Source organism: Nerophis ophidion, linkage group LG22 (assembly GCF_033978795.1).
Source record: "Nerophis ophidion isolate RoL-2023_Sa linkage group LG22, RoL_Noph_v1.0, whole genome shotgun sequence".
Classification (NCBI taxonomy): domain Eukaryota; kingdom Metazoa; phylum Chordata; class Actinopteri; order Syngnathiformes; family Syngnathidae; genus Nerophis; species Nerophis ophidion.
The window spans coordinates 20,275,231-20,287,156 of NC_084632.1; the positions used below are offsets into that span (position 1 = coordinate 20,275,231).

At 38.5% G+C, this 11,926-nt stretch overlaps 1 protein-coding gene across 2 annotated transcripts; it reads right to left on the bottom strand.

Moving 5' to 3' along the window:
- Positions 1-483: 483 nt before the first annotated feature.
- uba52 (ubiquitin A-52 residue ribosomal protein fusion product 1) lies at positions 484-8,566 on the bottom strand. 2 transcript variants are annotated; one of them, XM_061883470.1, is made up of 5 exons: positions 8,499-8,566; positions 7,950-8,057; positions 974-1,060; positions 762-864; positions 484-640 (listed from the first exon to the last, which is right to left on the bottom strand). In XM_061883470.1, exons 2-5 carry the CDS (start codon positions 8,050-8,052, stop codon positions 547-549), a joined length of 387 nt encoding a protein of 128 aa, XP_061739454.1. In that variant the 5' UTR covers positions 8,053-8,057; positions 8,499-8,566; the 3' UTR covers positions 484-546. The 2 variants fall into 2 exon arrangements, with proteins under 2 accessions (XP_061739454.1, XP_061739455.1); XM_061883471.1 differs by having other exon boundaries at positions 7,950-8,060; positions 8,499-8,555.
- Between the last annotated feature and the right edge of the window lie 3,360 nt (positions 8,567-11,926).

Below are 11,926 nucleotides of genomic sequence, written 5' to 3' on the forward strand. Positions count from 1 at the left end.
AATTAAATGTGTAATTTTAAGACAAAGCTTTTGTTGCTATTAATTTTTTACATTTTAAAATTATGTATTTACAGTATTTCACACAAGACCGCAACAGAAGACCACTGCTTTGACACACAGGAAATTATCTGATCCACAAGTCGATTAAACATAGCAGTTTGGCTTTGGAAGCGTATGTCATAAGGATTGCAGGGGCAAGAGTTTTTAAAAGCCAGTGGAGAGTACGCTGGCTCCTCGTCAAAGGAGGATATTCCAGGTTTCAGACAATGGACTTGAATCTGAAACTGGCAATAAACAAAGTGCATACCTGAGTGCAGTGAAGCACAGTTGAGTATTTTAAGGTCAAAACGCATGCGTTCATGGTAGTCGGTGCACCACTGGTAGAGAAAGCCTACATATCTGCCAAGGTTTGATACTGGGAATAACAATGTTTGTGCATAACTTTGAAGAGCAACCAATAAACACCTACCGGACAAGTGCAAGTTTAAGTTTTCTTAAATTTATTTATCAACACTGTGGCGTGAAAAGCTGACAAAATAAACACGTCTACTTCAGCTTCTTCTTGGGGCGAAGGTTGTTGGTGTGGCCACACTTCTTCTTGCGGCAGTTGACGGCACGTGGGTGCAGACGAGCGTAGCACCTGAGAAAAACAAGAGAACAAAAAGATATTCAGAAGAAAAAAAAAAAAGCTATATTTTCCATATCTCAAGTCGGTGGGGGTCTGCTTAAAAATACTTTTAAAAGTAATTTCATGGTCTTACTTGCGGCAGATCATCTTGTCACAGTTGTATTTCTGAGCCAGCTGTCTGAGGGAAGGTTCAATGATGCCTCCACGCAGACGCAGCACCAGATGAAGAGTGGACTCTAGAGGACAGTGTTAAATACACCTCAGTCACAAATTCACACCACATTTGACCCAAAATTTTTTAACAACCACATTATGAGTTGCGATCAAACATTGTATCTTGGTTACCTTTCTGGATGTTGTAGTCTGACAGAGTACGGCCATCCTCCAACTGTTTGCCAGCAAAAATCAAACGCTGCTGATCAGGGGGGATTCCTACACACAATCAAGATTACACAAAATTATGAACTGCAGCAACAAAACAAACGTGTTGCTTGGCCAATCACACATTGTTTTATGTATGGGACTTTACAGCTGTAATGAACTATAAGTACAACTTCTGCCCTCATGCGTTAAGACAGGGGTGTCCAAACTTTTTTCACTGAGGGCCGCACACTGAAAAATCAAAGCAAGCGGGGGCCATTTTGATGTTATTTGAAAAACCAACACAATATATGTGTAAAAATATACATTTAGACCTCCACTCAGGCTTGATCCCAGGGACCCCAAAGGATTTTGGTCAAAAAAATATTTAAAATGTGTCATTGTTTTGTATTATTGTTATTCAAGGTTTAAATCTGTAGATCAACATTAGGTCTATCTGTCAATATAATGTTTTTAAAGATTTAAGTTGTAGGACCTTTTTGTCAAAGAAAACCCTGTTTTGTTATGGAAAAAAAATACAAAATGTGCAATAGTTTCCCCCAATACAATTTTACAGTGGAATATTTGTGATTATAGAATAATTGGAGCCCTTAAAAAATTTCAACACATAACACCATTATTTTTTAGCAATGACAAAAAAAATCACACTAAAATTATTGGGGATCCAAAAGGGTCCTACTCATTAAAAATAAAAACTTTTTGCACTGTTTACTTTAAACACAATCGTCTTGAGATCAACTTCAGATCCATCTGTCAATTATAACTTTTATTGTTGTTTGTTCTTATAAGGCCCATCTTTTTATATGGCAAACACAAAATATGCAACATTTTCTCCCAAAAATATCTCAAAGTGCAATATTTAATGTGACATTGATTTTGATTAAGTATTAATATTTTTAAAGAAAACAACAACCTGCATGGAAGCTTTGTGTTATTGGAGTAAACATTGCAACATTTTCTTGTCACATTTCACCTGTTTACTCTTTTATACCACTTTTTCTATTTTTTTCATCGTATTTTTAGAATGTGCTTAGGGCAGTTAAAAAATTACCCGCGGGCCGCACTTTGGACACCTCTGCGTTAAAACTTCTGAAAAAATATATTTATTTCCCTAGATTTTTGCAGCTCACTTTGTATTTAAAATAATCTTGGTTACAAAGTCTGACCTAATATTTGTGTATTTTTCTTGGCATGAGTTAGTATGGTTGAAATCCTTTTAGTTAGTTACAATGTCTAATATAACATTTCCCCACTAAAAATAACAGCGTCTATTACCGCAAATAACCTGCATTTCCTATTTTTTTTGGAAGTATTATTACTGGAGAATGAGGCTAAACATGTTGCGCACCAAGGAGTAGGCATGCTAATAGCGATGCTAACCTAGCATGAAACACAATATAGATAAGCGCATAGTAAAGTTTTAGAAGTGTTGATGGAAACGTGTAAAAGCAGAAAGTAGAAATGTATTAATATGAAATCTACAAATAAATTAACAAGAGTCTAGAAAGAGGATAATATAACGACAGCATTGTTACGGTCAGTACATGACAAGTTGGAACAAACTTAAGGAATAAGGACTTTGAGGGTTACTTTTGTTCAGTTTGTGTGTACTATCGGCCTCCTTATGCTGAATTGTACGTGATATAAGATTAAATAACTAATTTAAATATTGTGTTGATATTGTTGAACCATCAAAAATACTCACCGTAATAGAAAAATGTTCAATTAATACATGCGATTGGTATTGGCATCAGCTAGAGGTGAAACAATTCATAGATAGAATGATTTATATTCCTAAAATTCAAGTATATCGATTTGTTTTCCCCGTGTCTTTCCCTCTCCTCTGCCAGGAATTACAATTTGTAGCTTTGAAATACAGCACAATTTTAAAAGCCACAACACAAAAGACAGGGCCAACACGGAGAGTTGAAAGCGGTGCAGGTTAGCGCGACGCATCGACTTCAAGAACACAAGAAGTCATTTGATGAGAAAAAAACAAAGATGGATGAAGGAGGCTATGAACTATAAGCGAGGGGCCAAACCATGTTGGGCGGAGAACAGGTAGTGTATAGGAAACTTTTATCAGGTAAATCTACCGTTAAAATGTTGGTTGGTTACTGTAGTTTTATTAAAAAATTGCTTGAAGGTTTAAAATGTGAGCAGGAAGTGTTTCCTCTTGTTATTCAACCTAAAGTGTTGGCTGCAATTTATTCCGCTTAGATAAGATGTGAATGCATTGGCCACTGTCGTTTACATGCTTGTTTATTAATTCAGTTATACATAATTACCTTACAAAACATAAGAAACTTCACCTGCATTGTCTAGTATGTAGCATTTATTTCAGTCACACGGGTTGTATTGCATATAATGTTATTGAATTGATTTTAACCCACTGAATGAATCGTATCAGGCCGTATTGTTGTACAAAATAACATTGTCCCTAAATCGTATAAGTAACCACACATATGAATATCCTTTTCTGTACGATAGTCTCTCCAGCACCCGCGTCGAAGTCATGTCGTGACATTACTGGTTTACGAACAGACAAGCATGTTCGTCGGCACAATCACAGACTACTTACAAGCAGATGCAGTGTGTGGACAGAATAGGGGGAAAGGACGCATTTTGGTTTACAAACTAAAGATAAAGGTGAAATTATAACACTGAAATGTCCTCAGGAAGAGGTGCTTTCAGACATGGCTAGAAAGCTAGCGGCTAACGTCCATCCGCCGTTGGCAGTGATTTAGCTACTTCTAAATCACTAATCCTTGTCTCCATCACAACAAATAAAGTGAATTTCTAGGAATAGCTACACATGCTTCACTACACACCGTAGCTCACCGGCATCAAAATGTAAACAAACGCCATAGGTGGATCTACACCTAACATCTACTGTAATATCATCAAGTATAGCACTATCTAGTCGATAGTACTATGATTACGTCAATATTTTGGGGCAATACAACATCTTTTGTTTTTTATAAATGTATATTATGTTTATCAGGAAATATGTCCTTGGACATGAGGACTTTGAATATGACCAATGTATGGTCCTGTAACTACTTGGTATCGGACTGATACCCAAATTTGTGGTATCATCCAAAACTAATGCAAAGTATCAAACAGAAGAATAAGTGGTTATTACATTTTAACACAAGTGTATACAGAACATGTTGAGAATAGATAGAGCACACATTAACAGTAAATAAACAAGTTAATAATTAATTTTCTACCACTTGTCCTTAGTAATGTTGACAAAATAATAGAAAGATGAATGATACAGTGTTACTGCATACGTAATTAGGACTCTGTTTACTTACAACCAAAAGACAAGTTGTCTAGTACAGTGTTTTTCAACCACTGTGCCGCAGCACACTAGTGTGCCGTGAGATACAGTCTGGTGTGCCGTGGGAGATTATCTAATTTCACCTATTTGGGTTACAAATATTTTTTTCAAACCAGTAATTAGTAATTTTCAAACCAGTAATTATAGTCTGCAAATTATGTGTTGTTGTTGAGTGACTTTGTTGTCTAGAGCTCGGCAGAGTAACTGTGTAATACTCTTCAATATCAGTAGGTGGCAGTCGGTGCTATTTGCCTTGTAGATGTCGGAAACAGCGGGAGGCAGTGTGCAGGTAAAATTGTGTCTGATGCTTAACCAAAAATAAACAAGAGGTGAGTGCCCATAAGACAACGCATTGAAGCTTAGGGAAAGCTATGCAGAACAAAACAAATTCAAATGGCAACAAAGTAAACAAAAACAAAATGCTGGATGACAGCAAAGACTTACTGTGGAGCAAAGACGGCGAACATGACAATCAACAATGTCCCCACAAAGAAGGATAATAACAACTGAAACATTCCTGAGTGCTAAAACCAAGTAGATGCGGGAAATATCTCACAAAGGAAGACATGAAACTGCTACAGGAAAATACCCACAAAAGAGAAAAAGCCACCAAAATAGAAGCGCAATACAGGTTAACACTACACTCAAGAAAACAGTAAAAAACTCATAATACGTCGCAACGTGATGTGACAGGTTGTGACAGTTCACTTACTTTGAGACAAGAGCTGTATTGATGCATGGTGGTTATGGTTTTAAAGTCATATCCAACGATGACTTTTTACTGTCAACTGAATGGTGTGCTTCCGGACTTTATTCAACGCAAAAAATGTGCCTTGGCTCAAATATTATTGAAAAACACTGGTCTACTATGTTCACTATTTTATTTAAGGACTTAACTTCAATAATAAATGTGTTTAACGTACCCTAATATTTTGTTAAAATAAAGCAAAATAATGCAATTTTTTGTGGTCCCCTTTACTTAAAAAAGTGCCGAAATAATTTTAATACCGGTACAAAAATATTGGTATTGTTACAATTATGGTTGGGCGATATATCACGGGTTTGTCTGTGCGATATAGAAAATGACTGTATCGTGATATTCAAGTATACATTCTCACGCAGTTGCTTTTAGCTGCGGGCATTACATTACAGACTCGTCCCACTCCTTCTTGTGTCTCCTTCTCACAGATAGCAAACGCACAAACTTACACACGTCAAATACTGTCACGTCATACGTCACATACACATACGCCCTCACAGAGCAGAGAGGTAGCAGACTGGGTAACGTTAGCTGTGATGCTAACGTGGCCGTGCGAGTGGTATACGAGAGAAGAAAACTGCAAATGAAAGAAAAATTAATTGCAAAAAAAAAGAGCTGGGGGTCCGTCGTCTGGCGGTGGTTCGGATTCAAGCGGGAAGATGTCGAAAAGACAACTTTAATTTGTCAAGTGTGGGCCACAAGCATTGCTACCAAAAGTTGCATTACTGCTAATATGTAGCATCATTTGAAAAGTCACCTGCTAATGTTGTAGGCACATTACAAATGTGAGCAATTTGCAAAATGCGCACCTGCATTTTGCAAATTTGTATAATACGCAATCTTTTTGCAAATTGCTTCCAGTTATATATTTGAATAATGTGTGGTGCACATTTTGCAAATCAATGGGCGCAAATACATGTTTTTGGTGTCAAAATAATTTATTAAATACTTATGTAAATCTATTAATTTGTAGTTGGGACAATATAACTGAGTATTGCCCTCAAATCAGTCCAACCCTAACCCTAACCCAACCACTATACAGTGTACATCCACGTTACTACCACAACTTGGTTTACTATTTATAAAATATAATAATGTAGGGTTACTTACTAAACCATCCACAAAATCTCGTCTTAAATCTCGTCTTGCGATATGCAAATTGCTTGCGCACAATGGAAATGACGTATAATTTGCAAAGTGCGCGAGATTGGTGAAATGCTTACAACACTAATAACTTTAATAAATACAGTTTCGGTCAATTGACCTAGTTCTCTGCATTAAAATCTAAAATGAGCATATATTAATGCAGTAAGAACAAGAATGTTTTAATGTAGACATATAAATCCATCTTACTGCTGTGATTATATGCATCAAGTGTTAATTCAAAGCTAAGGCAAAATACCGAGGTATATATCGTGTATCGCGATATGGCCTAAAATATCGATATATTTAAAAAAAGGCCATATCGCCTAGCCCTAAGCTTTTCATGTGACGTCATTCATACGGGTCACGAAGGGTCGTACAACATTTTGAAAGGCAAACAATCGTCACGCAGGTAGCCAAAAGCACACAATATGGTAGTTTCGTGTTGGGTTAATGGATGCACTAATCGCCGCCAAAGTTCAGTCAAACGTGGATTCTCTAGCATTCCTAAAATTCGTCGGCACGAAGGTGAACTAACCCAGAAAATAAGCGAAGATCTGCGAAGGGCATGGTTAGCCAGCATAAATAGGAAAGACGAGCCCTCCCAGTCATCGAAGATATGTTCAGATCATTTTGTTACAGGTAAGCAAACATTTTAGGCAATTTTATTTCTCATATTCAAATTAATTCTACGGTATTATTTTTGTACAGGCCCCGAAAACGCAGGTTATGTCTACTATTCTGATTCAAATCCATTTGAGGACCTTTTAAATACTTACACCAGTAGTCAGTACACGATACAGATAGAAAAAATTGCAACAATTGCTTGTGCTTTGACAAATGTGTGGATTTGTTGTGCCATTTAACTGAATGTAGTAGCAGGACAATTCATACGTTAAAGCTATTCAGTCAACACTCAATATAGTCTTCACCATTTGTTTACTTTTTAACAAAATTGTGTTTAGTCTTTGTTTTAGTAAGTCCCTGTTTAATACTTATAAATGAAAATTTCTGGAAGTCAAACCATTAACTATCATGTGAATACATTTTCAAGAAACTAAATTCCAAACTTGAATTTTTTGTCGTCATGCTGTACACATCTTTCACCCAACCATTCACGAACTGGTTGTAAGCCTCGAGTGACTTGAAAGCCTTTAAATCTTCTATAGTATAAGCACTCTTGGAACAAACCAGATAAATTAGAATGTCTATTTATGTTATAGCAGGAAAGCATCTGGGGTCAGAAGTCATTTTAGTTTTACAAACTTCGTACGGATCGATACCGATGCATTCTGTCTTGCTGTCGTATCTTCGTCTCGTTTGTTTATCCAAACCATCTCTGTAATGCTTCTTTGGTGGTTTACTGGCCATTTGCGTTGGTTTTGTAAGATTAATGATACCGGTTTTGTGCAGTGGAAACAAGCGAAGCGAGTAAACAATGAAAGCTTGCCCCTAAAAATGGCAGCGCGCAAAGCATCATGGGATGGGACAATCGACTGTGAGAACTATTAGAAGAGTACCGACTAATTTTAATACCGGTACCAAAATATTAATATTGTTACACTACTTCCTAAATATAATTAGTAGAGTACAGACACATTGCACAGCTAGGAATTTCTCTATAATTCCCTTACAGTGGAACGTCTAAAACGACTTATTTTAAATACTGCCGAGAAGTAGGCTATGCTCACCTTCTTTGTCTTGGATCTTTGCCTTGACATTTTCGATGGTGTCACTGGGCTCGACCTCAAGGGTGATGGTCTTGCCGGTCAGAGTCTTCACGAAGATCTGCATGTTGGCTGCTGGGAGTCACGGGAGAGGAGCGTTTAGATTGGCAGGGTAGCGACTTCTCAACGAACTTGTCTATGGCAGCTTCTAACTGTGCTCGGTTAGGTACCCTCGGGTGTGACGTTGGAAAACGTTTCTTTTACAACATTCTATGACAGAGCTCAAAGTGTTTATTATGACGAAGGCAACGTGGCGCCACTGAAGGTTTGTACCAAAGTTAGTTAAAGCTGACGTAGTGACACGGCTTATAGCTATGCTAACTGATAGCAGGGCCGCGCCACATGCTGGCGACTCCTGCGAAAAGTGTTCTAGCGAAATGCGTTTTAAGACGAAGAATGTGTTTCGTATAGCTGCCAATACTGGCAAGACACTGCTACAAGTGAAAATAGGCGGATTTTACCCCAAAATTGACTTGTACGGGCAAGTAAGTGTTTGGTAAAACGTGTACCCACCCGGCCACTAGCTGAGCCTCGACGAAAAGAGGGCGGAAAGAGCTTAGACAAAATTGCGTCACTTCCTTTCACCGGATTTATTTCAAAATAAACCCCCACTTTTTTATTCATCTTTAATAATTTTTTCGTAACTTTTTTTAAATTATTTAAATCAATGATACCAGTAAAACAAAAGTAAAACAAAGCCAATATCAAAAGACAGGGTTGTTATAATTATTTGAACATTTTTTTAAAACAAGAAATGAATCACTCGAAGCAGTTATAACCAGAGGTGGGTAGGGTAGAGTAGCCAGAAATTGTACTCAAGTAAGAGTACTGTTACTTCAGAATTTTTTTACTCAGGTAAAAGTAAGGAGTAGTCATCCAAATATTTACTTGAGTAAAAGTAAAAAATATGCTGTGAAAAAACTACTCAAGTACTGAGTAATTGATGAGTGACATGTTCGTTTAATGATGACGGCAACAAGTAATGCACAAAAACATAAAAATAGCAATGAGCAAATTCAGAGCAAGGAATATCTCTTCAGCAACTAAAACAGAGGTTCTTAACCTGGGTTCGATCGAACCCTAGGGGTTCGGTGAGTTGGCCTCTGGGGTTCGACAGAGCCTCTGCCGCAGAGGTCAAGACACACCGGACTCATCGTGTAAATTAAAACTTCTCCCTATCGGCGTATTATGGATAGCTCCAAACAATGTTCCCTCTAATATTCCATTTGATTTGCTGGTGTGTAATTTGTTGTGAGTTCGTGTTGGTTTTGTTCTTTGAACAAGGTGGTGTTCATGCACACTTCATTTTGTGCACCAGTAAAAAAAAAAACATAACTTTGTCTTGAATTTGGAAAAAACATTTTATTTTTTACTAAAGGGTTTGGTGAATGCGCATATGAATCTGGTGGAGTTTGGTACCTCCAACTAGGTTAAGAACCACTGAACTATAACAATAATATATATCAAATAATACATATTTGGTTTCACACTGTACTGAAAAAAAATTTGAAAATGAATTTTACCTTTGCAACCTCATATCACTATTGGCTAAGTTTTATATTCATAAATGTAAGTTTCTCAATATCCGACCTGTTTTTTGTGCCTTTAAAAAAGATTTCGAACTCTACGTTAAAACACTCTACATTAAAACAATGATGCTGTGTTCCAAATTTAAGTTATTTACTGAGATTGAGTGAGCCTATGGCTTTGCATTTTGTTTATTTTATATATATATATATTTTTGCAATCTATTTTAGTTACTTTGAATTTACAACCCCCTGGCCCTGTTGTATACGGTTTTTATACTGTTTTTTTTACTGTTTTTGTACTTACTTTGATTATTATTTTCAACTGTTTGTAAATGTTGAAATTTATAAATAAAAGTTTATAAAAAAAAGTGCAGTTAATCATGTGACCGCCTGGCTCTGTTTGATTGGTGAAACGGAGTCAAACGTCACTAGTGACTGCATTTGATTGGTGAAACGCAGGCATGTGATGGATCCTACTTTGAAGGTCTGTCTGACAAACCAAAACAAACAAAGCGTGCATTAACAGATCGAAATGGAGCGGAGTAAAAGTAGTGTTTCTTCTCTATAAATATACTCAAGTAAAAGTAAAAGTATGTTGCATTAAAACTACTCTTAGAAGTACAGTTTATCCCAAAAGTTACTCAAGTAGATGTAACGGAGTAAATGTAGCGCATTACTACCCACCTCTGGTTATAACATCCATCCATCCATGCGTTTTCTGCCGCTTGTCCCTTTTGGGGTTGCGGGGGGTGCTGGAGCCTATCTCAGCTGCATTCGGGGCGGAAGGCAGGGTACACCCTGGAGCCTGGACAAGTCGCCACCTCATCGCAAGTCCAACACAGATATAACACGTGGAACTGAATAATTTATCCATCCATCAATTTTCTACCGCTTGTCCCGTTCTGGGTGGCGGGGGGTCGCTGGAGCCTATTTCAGCTGCATTCGGGCGGAAGGAGGAGTACACCCCAGACAAGTCGCCACCTCATCGCAGGGCCAACACAGATAGACAGGAAACAAACACACATTCACACACTAATCAACCTATCCCCAGGTGCATATCTTTGGAGGTGGGATGGAGCCGGAGTACCAGGAAGGAACCCACGCAGTCACGGGGAGAACATGCAAACTCCACACAGAAACATCCCGAGCCCGGGATTGAACCCAGGACTACTCAGGACCTTCGTGTTGTGAGGCACATGCACTAACCCCTCTCCTCCACCGTGCTGCCCATGTGGAACTGAATAATTTAAATTCATGCAAATCCATCCATCCATCCATCCATTTTCTACCGCTTATTCCCTTTGATGTCGTGAGGGGCACTGGAGCCTATCTCAGCTACAATCGGGCAGAAGGCGGTGTACACCCTGGACAAGTCGCCACCTCATCGCAGGGCAAACACAGATAGACAGACAACATTCACACTCACATTCACACACTAGGGCCAATTTAGTGTTGCCAATCAACTTATTCCCAAGTGTAGTATGTCTTTGGAAGTGGGAGGAAGCCGGAGTACCCGGAGGAAACCCACGCATTCACGGGGAGAACATGCAAACTCCACACAGAAAGATCCCGAGCCCGAGATTGAACCTAGGACTACGCAGGACCTTCGTGTTGTGAGGCAGACGCACTAACCCCTCTTCCACCATGAAGCCCATTCATGCAAATATTAAAGTTAAAAAGTTAAAGTACCAATGATTGTCACACACACACTAGGTGTGGCGAGATTATCTGCATTTGACCCATCAACTTTGATCACCCCCTGGGAGGTGAAGGGAGCAGTGGGCAGCAGTGGTGGCCGTGCCTGAGAATCATTTTGTGGTGATTTAACCCCCAATTTCAACCCTTGATGCAGAGTGCCAAGCAGGAAGGTAATGGGTCCCATTTTTATAGTCTTTGGTATGACTCGACCGGGGTTTTAACTCACAACCTACCGATCTCAGGGCGGAGACTTTAACCACTATTACTTTATTAATGGGAATTATTTTAAAATCATAACTTTAATTTTATTTTTGTTTTCATTGTGCGTGGGTTCCCTCCGGCTTCCTTCCACCTCCAAAGACATGCACCTGGGGATAGGTTGATTGCCAACACTAAATTGGCCCTAGTGTGTGAATGTGAGTGTGAATGTTGTCTATCTGTGTTGGCCCTGCGATGAGGGGGCGACTTGTCCAGGGTGTACATTGCCTTCCGCCTGAATGCATCTGAGATAGGCTCCAGCACACCCCGCGACCCCGAAAGGGACAAGCGGTAGAAAATGGCTGGATGGATGTAAACAATCCATATGCATTGACAGGGACATCATTATTTTGAATTGTCTCTCACTTTGAACATGTCGTACAACAAGAGCATGAAACACACAATAAGAATAAAATGTATGTATGTGTATAAAAAGTAGGAATAAAACTAGAATAA

Coding starts and splice junctions, on each gene's coding strand:
- uba52 (XM_061883470.1), bottom strand. CDS start 8,052: ATGCAGATCTTCGTGAAGACTCTGACCGGCAAGACCATCACCCTTGAG. Junction 1,061..7,949: donor AAAGATCCAAGACAAAGAAG/GTGAGCATAGCC, acceptor GATTGTGTGTAG/GAATCCCCCCTGATCAGCAG. Junction 865..973: donor AGACTACAACATCCAGAAAG/GTAACCAAGATA, acceptor ACTGTCCTCTAG/AGTCCACTCTTCATCTGGTG.